The 11097-nt window shown below is 51.3% G+C and overlaps 1 protein-coding gene across 1 annotated transcript in view; it reads right to left on the bottom strand.

Moving 5' to 3' along the window:
• Positions 1–10364: 10364 nt before the first annotated feature.
• The window catches only part of DSCAML1 (Down syndrome cell adhesion molecule like 1), a 370444-nt gene continuing 369711 nt past the window's right edge, over positions 10365–11097 (bottom strand). The window contains exon 33 of the mRNA XM_011927034.1: positions 10365–11095. Within this exon, the coding sequence (XP_011782424.1) occupies positions 10916–11095 (180 nt within the window). The 3' untranslated portion in view covers positions 10365–10915. The remainder of the gene's footprint in view (positions 11096–11097) is intronic.

Raw genomic sequence — 11097 nt, forward strand, 5'->3', positions numbered from 1 at the left:
AAAAAAAAAAAAAAGGAAAGAAAGAAACGGGAGCCTTAATTTATTTGAGACATATCACAGCCACCCTGAAAGAAGGAGAGGTGCTGGTGCCCTGCTGTGATAAGCACTACTCACATCACAGTAGGGTTGAGGAGATGGCAGACATTTGTAAATATGAGTCTTTGTCATTTAGAATCTGCCACCATTTTCTATCAGGTGGGAGGCGAGGAAATGACCACAGACGCACGCACACACCCCATAGCGTGCTTAGCTCCGTTGTGGGTTAGAAAGTCCATGTCTTACATGGAGTAGAACCCCAGCTCTTGGTTTTGGGGTCATATTACACTGTCCCCATCAAACTTTTCACCCTGATTGTTGTCAGTGCTTTCACAAGATGTAGTAGCATTTCTTCTAGAGAGGGTATAGGAGTCTCCTTCTTGCCCAGCAGCCCTCAAAGTCCTGATTCTCCTTCCCCACCAGGCCCCATGAAGGTATACTCCCTGGAGAGTTCAGTAGTTCCTTCTCTCCCTTTCCAGGGTCTCTGAGGCTAGGGTGACTGTTGAGAGGCTCCTAGCTGTGTTCTCTCTGACCCTCAGGCTTGGGTTGGGATCCCAGCCCTCCTTGAAATAGAGCAAAGGGTGATGGGTAGCGCTCCTTGAAATAGAGCAAAGGGTGATGGGTAGCGCTCCTTGAAATAGAGCAAAGGGTGATGGGTAGCGCTCCTTGAAATAGAGCAAAGGGTGACGGGTAGCGCTCCTTGAAATAGAGCAAAGGGTGATGGGTAGCGCTCCTTGAAATAGAGCAAAGGGTGATGGGTAGCGCTCCTTGAAATAGAGCAAAGGGTGACGGGTAGCGCTCCTTGAAATAGAGCAAAGGGTGATGGGTAGCAGAGTGTCGAGGTGCTGGTGCCTGAGAGCATAACAGTAGAACAGGCTCCTGCCCATAACCTTTGGGATGGACCCATGGCCTCAGTTTGGAGGCAAGGGTTAGGACAAGATGGCCCCGAAGGAAGGATCGCCTCCCATCTTCCTTGGTTGGGTCAAGTCAGCTGGTTAGTGTCCTCTCCCTTTTGATTTTTCTTGAAGGAACCATACCACTTTCATCCAAATCCATGTCCATTGTTTCCCCCTGGCCCTGACCTCTGATCAGATAGGGGGACTGGGTCTAGATCATTGGGATGATTGATCTGGAGCTGGGAGAGAGCTGCTGTTTCATTAAGTCATCTCAGCCATAGCCCCCATCCTGGAAACCTTACTGTCTCTCCAGCAGCCTTCTAACTCTTCAGGGAGGGCCCTTTGGTCTGTGATGAAATGGTTTGTGGGTGGGCAGCACAGCCTGGGAGGGGGCTGCCCCCATCTCCAGGAAGCACAGCTCCACTCTCTGCTCTGGCAGGAAGGGGTACAGGTAGTGCTCTGCTAGTTTTAAAAATTCTAGGATGGGAGAGGTCAGTCTGCCTCATGGCTTTTGCTCTGTGTGGTAGAGCAGAGAGCATTGGAGACATTTCTGATTGCCCCTGCTGAAGAGAGGGATACCTGTTCTTGGGAGGTAAGAAGCAGAGGGACAGTTTGGTGAGTCTCACTCTCAGGGTTAAAAGCAGGGAGGCTATGAATCGAACAAGGATTTCCACGTTATCCTTTATAAAGAGGTTGTGAGGATGCAAGAAGTCCTTAGAACCGTGTTCAGCACATAGTAAGGCCTCAATAAATGGGAGCTGTTGGTATTGTTGTTGCCCTGGCAGGGAAGTCAGGAACCATGATGGAGACTCTGCAACCTGTGTGACTTCCCATGAGTAACAGCAAAAGTCTTGGACACAGAGGACAAGACAGACGGCAAAGAAAACGCTTGCTGGGGAATTGTGTTCCTTTTCATGGTCAGTTGTGTGTGAGAGGGAGAGAGAGAGGAAAGTGGAAAGTTTAGGCCCTGGGGCTGGCAGGCAGGAGGCAGAGCAGAGCCTGTCAGGCTTGAGACAGTGCCCCGGGTTGGAGTACAGGACAGTCTCCCGGGGTTCCACTTGTATTTCCACAACGCTCGGTAGTTTACAAGGTGCTTCACCCAGAGTACTTGTCCTAGGTTATTTCATTCAGCCTCTCAGTGTGTGGTATCTTCTGCTCCATTATACAGATAAGGAAACTGAGGCCTAGGAAGAGGATCATTTCCCAAAGATACTCCACTAGTGCCTGGGGGTCGGAATTTGAGCTCAGGTCTTTTGGGCTCAAATTTTGATTTGAGCCTACCCACTGCATGGACCTTGGAGACTGAGAACATAGGCTCCACTGCTCTCTCTCCTAGTGACCCGTCCCCCTGTAGGGCCACTACTGGGGTAGCTTAGGCACCTAGGCCTGGAAAGGGGCAAAGATAGGGAGTGAATCTGGGACTCTCTTGGATTACCTATTATGTTAGGCTGGCTTCAAGGCTCTATCTCATGCCTCCAAAAGACCTGGGCTGAGCTGAGCAGGGATTCCTTTTAGGAGGTAAGGCCTTTGTAGGGCTTCAGGGTGTCCCTGGGCAGAGCTTAAGAAAAGGGTAGTGTCCGCGATACCAGGGAGGTTCCTCGGAGTCTGGGCTGGGCTGTGGTGACACCCCTGGTGCCCCCAAATCCACCATGCACTCCTCTAGTCTCTGAATCCCCATGGAGGGGTCTCAGAGCCTGGGAGGCGTGGGACCCGTGGCCTCCTGGGGAAGAAGGAGGCTGAGGTGGGCAGGACCCAGGGTGTCGGGCAGAGTCAGATGCTGTAGAAATGCCTGGGAGAGGGTGGGAATACGAGACTTGTAGTCCAAGCTTGCGGGACCAGCCGAGTCCCCTCTCCCTTGGTGTTGCCGACAGAGCCCCGTGGTGGCTGGGGGCCTGGCTTTGGCACGGGGCGTTGGTCTGAGGCAGCTGGCCGCAGCGGTGGCTGATGGTGGCTGCCCAGGTGCTGAGCCAGGATGCGTCCAGTCAGAGCACACGCTGGAGATGCCACTTGTCACAAAGGTGCTGGCGGGGCTCAGCTGGGGACACGCAGGGCCATGCCTGGAACAGTGCCGTCCACCTCCACTGGGCCCAGGAAGGGTGGAGCTGAAGAGAGAAAGAATGGCACCCACAGAGGCAGGAAGTCTCAGGACAGAGCTTGCTATCCGGGTGATGCCTCCTGGGGGAGGTGAGGCATTGGCCCAGCGCGGATGGGGTGGCATTTTATTGTGTCATCCACCCTTTCTGGTGACTCCCAGGAGTTGGGGGCCAAGTGTCAGCTCCTGGTTGGGACTGATGACAGTGGATTTGAGGACATCAGAGGCCTTCAGAGCTTCCCTTTCTGCACAGACTGAGTCCTCTTGGTGACCTTCAGTGGATTCTCTAGGGCGGCAAGGGACCTTCATATCCCACCTGCTTCCCTGGACACAAACCTGGGCAGGAAAATAAACAAACAAACAAAAGCTGGGCATGGTGTTCCTCACCTGTAGTCCCAGCAACTCGGGAGGCTGAGGTGGGAGGATCGCTTGAGGCCGGGAATTCCAGGTTGAGTGCACCGTGATTGCGCCACTGTACTTCAGCCTGGGCAACAGCACAACCCTGACTCCAAAAAAAAAAAAAAAAAACAAGAAACAACAACAGCAACAACAACACCTGGGCAGGTCAGGCAAATCCTGGCTTCCCTGGAATCTGACCCTCTGGTCTGATGGTTTGTATCTTGTCTAATCCCCATTTCATAGTTAAAAGCTTTTTAACCTCATTATTTCCTTTCAGTCTTAACAGCCTGGCAGTGTGGGAGTTATTCTCCCATTTCATAGAAGAGGAAATTGAGGCCCATGAGAGGGAAGCTGCTTTCCCGGGGTCACAGAGCTGGCAAGGGAGCAGCGGGATTGACTCCACAGCCCCAGTGTTTCCATCACAGTGCCTGCCACACAGCAGGAGCTCTACACATGCCGCCTTCCAGGGGCTGCCTGGCTTTCTGAAAAGGATCCCAAGTGGTTTGGTGAGCATTGGCTTTGGAATTCAAACCCTGGCCGATGCCTCTTGCAGGCTGAGTAGCCTTGTACAAGTCACCTGACCTCTTTGATTTCTTTCTTAGCCAATAAAATGGAGATCATACATCTTTAGGGCAGAAATTACGAACACATTAATTTCCCATCCGTAGCTCCTTCCCACGAATCACCAAAGAGGAGGCCTGTCTTGCCTGCGGTTTCTCCCACCTCCTCTGCTTCCCCTGCACCCAGCTGTTGCTGCTTCCTAATGGAAAATGGCGAGAAATGAATGCGAGAGAACATTCCCCAGAGGAGAGGAGGGTGGAGCTGAGCAGGGCTGGAGAAGAGCAGGCAGTGTGTGGGGGGATGCGGGAGGCACAGGCCCTGTAGGGTGTCAGTGGGTGTCACTTACATCTGCTCTTCGGACCCCTTCAGGATCACAGAAACAAAAGCAGATGACTTATTTAAAACTTTCCTTTTGGTGGCTGAGTGGATTGAGGTTCTTTGACTAGCACTACGGCCCCGAGACATAACTATCTGGGTTTTGTGCTCATAGGAGTTACTCTTTCTTACAGGGCAGTGGTAAAACTAGGAGAGTATCCGTGCTAAGTGGTTATCAGGGTGCTTCACACAGGTAGACTTTCAGCAAATGGCAGCAGGCATGATGGTGTTCCGTTGTATTCTTTTCTTGTACCTTGGGGACACTATGCGGAGAGAACCAATGTTTCAGGAGATTTTGGCCTTCACTGGCCTACCTCCTTGCCCGTTTCTCCCACTGTTTACCCTTTGTTCATCTATATCTAACATATGCTGTGCTCCCATTAAGTCAGGCACTGCCCCTTCTCTGGAAGAGACAGTGGAACCCTTCTCTGCCCTTGGGGAGCCTGTCTGCTGAGGACAATGTTCAAATACCATCTGTGGAGGGCTTCTGAGTTGGGAAGGGATGAGACTTGTTTTGTGGTGCCCCCAGGAGTGGCAGTAGCGAGCCTTGTGAGTAGAAGTTGGAGGGGCCCCCAAGCTTAGTGTGAGGGAGGTTTTGCTGGCAGAGCTGTCACGGGTGAGATGTGCTGGCTGGGGAAGTGACGAGTTCTCCATCAGGAGGTGTGCATGGGAGGGCCAGACCACTCTTGCTGATTGCAGAAGGAATTCCCAGTTTGGGTGGAAGCATGGACTGGGTGGTGTTGAAGGTCTCTTTGAGTCCTGAGATTGTGTGATTCTTAGAGACACTAAAACCAAGCATGGATCACCTCCACGGTAATCCAGCTGGCATCTGTTCCTCCTTCGGCCTAGAGTATTGCTGTCATTGCCCGGAAGAGGACATGGATTCTGGGAGGAAGGACAGAGCCCCGACTCAGGGTTCCTGCTCAGCCTGGTTCTCCCACCCTTCTCTCCTACAGACACACAGATGCCCTCCTCCTCTCTGAGCTCAGCAGCGGCTCCCTTTGCCTTTCCCACCCTTTGCCTGTATAGGAATCTGATATGTAGGGTAAGAGGAGGTGACATGATACGGTGGTTGGGGGGTGGGTGGGAAGATGCCCTGGGCCTGAGCTATCAAGGGAGAATTTCTATGGGGAGCCAAGTTCCCCTTCATCTCCTGCAAAAATTAAGATGATGCTAGTTGTTGTAAAAATAAACTCCAAAATATCGGTGCTTAATGCAAGTTTATTTCTTGCTCACATAAAGTCCAGTTGGCATTGAAGGGGATAGAAGGGCCTCTGCTCTACACAGATATATAAGCCAGGGTGATAGAGGATCTACCATCTTCAATAAGTGGCTTCCAAGTTCACCTTGGGCATTGACTTCCAGTTGGAGAGAGCAGAGGGTGGCCAGGGAAGTTTTCATGAGCTGGGCCGGAAAGTAGCGTGTATCACTTATACCACATTCCGCTGGTCAGAGCTCAGTCTCATGGCCTTCTCTGGGAATCGGGGGCCTGGAACTGTAGTCACGGGTTGGGAAGCGACTTCCCCGCAACAACTGTGCACTGTGGAGGGATCATGAGGCTTCGGCAGACAGCTAACCGTCCCTGCTGTTCCCTGATCCAGGCTTCCCTCCTTCCGCCTCCGCCAGTTTGCACACACTCCAGGGAGTGAGCCTTTGAGTGCAGGAAGAGACCCGCAGGGCTTTTGCATCTCTAGTGTCCAGATCAGTGCCAGATCATTGGAAGTGCTTCAGGGTATTTGGTGAATGAACAAATGCTTGATTATCATTTTGCTTGTTAAAAACACAGATGCCACAAGGTCAGGAGTTCAAGACCAGCCTGGCCAACATGGTGAAACCCCCGTCTCTACTAAAACTACAAAAATTAGCTGGGCGTGGTGGCACGTGCCTGTAATCCCAGCTACTCGGAAGACTGAGGCAGGAGAATTGCTTGAACCTGGGAGGTGGAGGTTGCAGTGAGCCGAGATCATGCCACTGCACTCCAGCCCGGGTTACAGATTGAGACTTGGTCTCAAAAAATAAAAATAAAAATAAAAAAAAATACAGATGCCTAGTGGAAAAGTTTGTTGGTTCCTCAAAAAGTAAGATATAGAATGAGAGTGTGATTCAGCAGTTCTAGTCCCGGCTATATCCCCAAAAGAATTGAAAAGAGGGGCTCAAACAGATCCTTGTACACCTGTGTTCACAGCAGCATTATTCACAACAGCCGAGAGGTAGAAGCAACTCACGTGTCCACCAGGAGAGGAATGGAGAAGCAACATGTGGTAAATAATGGAATACCCCCAAACAGGAATGAAATTCTGACACATGCTGCAACATGGGGGTGGAGCTCGAAGACATGATGCTAAGTGAAATAAGCCAGAACCCAAAGGACACATATTGTGTGATTCCACGTATACAAGGTACCCAGAATAGGCAGATTCATACAGACAGAAAATAGAATGGTGGTTGCCAGGTGCCGAGAGAGAGGAAACTGGGGAGTTATTGATTAATGGGTACAAAGTTTCTTTTTGGAATGATGAGAAATTTCTGGAAGTGTATAGTGGTGATTTACAACAAGGTGAATGTACTTAGTGTTGCTGAATTGTACATTTTAAAATGGTTAAAATGGCGAATTTTATATTTAGTATCTTTTATCACCATAAAAATAGAAATGTTGGTCAGGTGCAGTGGCTCATGCCTGTAATCCTAGCACTTTGGGAGGCCGAGGTGGGCGACTGCTTGAGCTTAGGAGTTCAAGACCTGCCTGGGCAACATGGTGAAACCCCTTCTCTACTAAAAATACAAAAACTAGCTAGGTGTGGTGGCAAGTGCCTATAGTCCCAGACACTTGAGAGGCTGAGGAGGGAGGATCACCTGAGTCGGGGAGGTGGAGGCTGCAGTGAGCCGTGATAGCATCACTGCACTCCAGCTTGGGCTACAAGGCAAGACCCTGTCTCAAAAAAAAAAAAAATGCCTAGGCTGCCTACCAACAAATTCCTATCCTGTTAGGGCTGGGGAGAGCTGGCTTCTGTATTGTTGAACAAGCTCCTCAGGTGAATCTGATGTGCACCTAAATTTGAGAGCCACTAGTCTAGCTCTGGTTGTTGGCAGAATGGAGGAACAAGAGGTCATCTCTCTGAAGGTCTTCTAGAGGAGGGCTTCTCAAATGCATATGAGTCCCCTGGGGATTGTGCTGAAGTGCAGAGTCTGATTCAGTGGTTCTGGGGTGAGGCCTGATAGTTTGCATTTGTAACAAGCTCCTAGGTGACGGTGATGCTGGTGCCACTGGCCTGTGAACCACACTTGGCGTATCAAGGCTCTCGAGGGCAGATGGTCATCTTGTGCATGGTAGACAAAGTGGAGGTCTGGAAAGGAGCAAGTGAATGTGTAAGATGACTGCTCCAGATACATAGATTTCAATGAGGATGAGCTGGGGATGAATGAGGAGCAGGAGTGCCACTGATACGTGAATTAGCTTCTGGGTGTGGATCAAACAGGCAGGCTTGTAGTTTAGCTAAAATGGCTCACACCTGTAATCACAGCAGTTTGGGAGGCCGAGGCGGGAGGATTGCTTGAGTCCAGGAGTTTGAGACCAGCCTGGGCAACATGGTGAAACCCTGTCTCTACAAAAAAAAAATTACAAGAATTAGCCAAGCATTGTGGCATGTGCCTGTAGTCCCTGCTACTCGAGGGGCTGAGGCAGGAAGATCACTTGAGCCAGAAAGGTCGAGGCTGCAGTGAGCCGTGATCACACCACTGCACTCCAGCCTGGGCGACAGAGTGAGATTGGGAACCAAAAAAAAAAAAAAAAAAAAACCCTGCAAAACTTATCGAAGTTAGAGATTATTAGCAAATAGAATCGTGTGGATTTTGTTCAAGTATGTCTGAATTTCCAGACTTTGTGCTTTATAATAAGGGGCCTAGCCCAGTGGAATACAAGCTAAACTGACCCACATCTTACTTTTCTGTTGCCTTTCCAAATCCTTCTCATCCTAGAGTCCACCTCAGGTCCCAGGCCTCCAGCAGCTCCCCAGAGCTCAATTCCACCTTTTCCACCACTGCCCTTCACCAGGATGAAGTACTTCGGAGCCCTTAATCCATCCTGTGCTGCATATTGGGTCTCCTGCCTGAACTGTTTACTGATAGCGTCACATCAACTGTTTTTCTGCCCGTACGTCCAGCTTGCTCCCTGGACCTGGCGGACTCTTTCCCTGGCAACATCCTCGGGGAAGAACTGAAACTCCATCTTTGAACAGTGGAGCAGCAGGTAGTATGACTCAGTAGTTAAGGAATTGGACGCTCATGAATTTAATCTCATTCCCATCTCTTCTAGCTCCTCTAACCTTCTCACCTGTCAAGTGGTAATCGTGATACCTTTCTCCCAAGTCTGCAATGAGATTACAAGCAGCACCTGGCACCTAGTATCGGGATCCGCATTTTCCTGACACCGTCCCCCTTCTAAGGTAGCCCTTAGGCTGGTTCCATCTTCTGCGCCTTTAGCCTCTGAGGAGTTTTTCATTCCCTCTCGCTGGTTGGAGTTGGCTCTGATTCGTGTTTGTTTGCCCAACGTCTGGTGTGCAGGGGAGGCGGGGTTGGAAGGCATTCTATGCAGACCGCTCAGTTTTGATCATTGTGCTTGCAGTTCTGGAGGCGACCTGCAGATGGCGTGCGCATCCTTGGGCGGCGTTCCGTCCTCCCACAGGTGGAACGAAGCTGGGCTGTCACCAGGTGTCTCGAATGCAGAGCTTTGGTTTTCAACTGATGCCTTTAGCTGCTTCTCCTGGCTGGGCCCTGGGTGTGGGGGCTGAGATGAGCATTTCTTCATGAGCCTAGGAATACCGAGGCGTACGGAATCTCTGCCCCTCCCCTCTCACGGTGCCGACCCGGGAATCTATTCATGCGAGGGACTCCTCTGCATCCCACACACTCTTGTGCTCAGTGTTTGTGGGATTTGGAAGATGCTTCTATGAAAGGTCATGCATCCCAGGTGGGGCCTCACCGGGGCCCAGGCTGATAGGTATGAGCTGCCTGCACGCACAAACTCCTCCCTCCCTCTCCAGCCCTTCCCAGTTCCTCCTCTCAGCTGCTGGGGAGCAGCGGGTTCCAGACTCACCTTCCTTCCAGGTTCCTGATCCACAGCTTAGCCTCAATTGCAGCGCTCAACTCAGGAGCCCCCTGTGCACTTCTTAGGTGCACTTCCTTTTCACCAAGGGGCCAGTCACCTGCTTCTGCCTCTCCAAATCTTCAAGTCCCTGGAGGTCCATCTCACCTGCCACCTCCTGTGATGCCCTCTGGACCCTCTCATCAGAAACCGGGCCTCTGCACACCCACAGCACCTTGCCTGCTCCTCCGTGTGGACGCCTTTTCTTCCACTTGGCTGACTCCTTGGAAGCCAGGTGAGGTACCTGGTGTGCTGACTTAGTTCTCTTTGGCTGAGCTCCATTCCCTCTCCTCCATGAGCTTTTCTCACTCCTCAGACCTCCGACGACTTCTCTCCTTCTCCCTCTGATCTCATCTGGTTCTAACAGCCCAGAACTGTAGGCCTTGGCCTGGTGCCCCAGCTATAGATAATCTCTTCTTCCCAGCTCCCAATAGGCACCTCTCCCACAACTATGGGCTAGTGATCTTGTACAGTCCTGGCCCCCTGGCTACCCTGCTCTCTCTTGGAGGAGAGAAGCCAGTAGGCAACCCCTCCCCTATCCCAGGCTCCCCAGTGCTTGGTGAGCCCAAGGTTGCCTCATTCCATCTGCTACAAGCTTCCCTCTGTTTACAGGTAAGGACACTGTGGGTCAGAGGGGTTTAGGAGTTTGCACGAAGCCACCGACCTAGCTCCCCTTGCAGGCCCAGCACAGCTCTGAGAACAGAGGAGGAGGCACCTTGGCTAATTGCAAGCCTTTAAAAGTCTTAAAGCACTGAGCCAAAGCCCAGGCTTCTCACAAAGTCTCTTTATGAGAGACAGACGGCCTGGGATCGGGGTCTCTCCTCCCTCCCCGCTGGCCCTCGCCAGATGGGAAAAAGCCACCACATAGAAACATAACCTTTATTGCACACGGCGCTGGGTCTTTTTTCATAGAAAAAGGTATTAACACATAAGCATCTGCAAATTGAAGCAACTCCTGGTTTTCTTGGAACAGTAAAATCGCATGCAGTGTCTCTGAGTTGGGATTTTGGTCTTTGTCAAAACCACCTAGATTGGGGGAGGGTGAGGAGGAAGGAAAAAAATTGCTGAGTCTTTGTGCCTCTGTCTCAAAATAGGGTGAGAGAAATATATAGATATATAGCTTGTGGACGCGTTCCTATCTGTCTATATATGTATATATATCTCCACACATATTTTGTGGGGTGGGGGATTTGACTTGTACTGTCAAATTCTTTGTGCCCTGGCTTCATGGAGAAGAAGAAAATAGTTTCATTTGTACAAAAGAGTTCTATGTACAGGCGTTCATGATTGGGGGTTTTTGTTTTGTCGTTGGTTGGTTTTTGTCTGTCAGTTGAATATAAATAATGCAGAAAAACAGCCGAGCTGGCGTGTGGGGCTGCGGCGCGGTCCAGGCGTGGGCTGCTCTTCCTGCCAGCGCTACACCAGGGTGTAAGATTTGGAGTAGGCCCCGGCCCCCTGCTTCTGAGACCTCCCTACCCCCGACGTGCTCATCTCGAGAAGCGAGTCCCTGGAGCCCCCCATTTTGGTGTGTGGACCCCCGGCTCGTGGAGGCTCGGTGCTGGGGGCCGGAGGGGCAGCGCTGGGGGCGGTGGGGGGCT

This window comes from Colobus angolensis, unplaced genomic scaffold, assembly GCF_000951035.1.
Source record: "Colobus angolensis palliatus isolate OR3802 unplaced genomic scaffold, Cang.pa_1.0 Scaffold7, whole genome shotgun sequence".
Taxonomy (NCBI): domain Eukaryota; kingdom Metazoa; phylum Chordata; class Mammalia; order Primates; family Cercopithecidae; genus Colobus; species Colobus angolensis.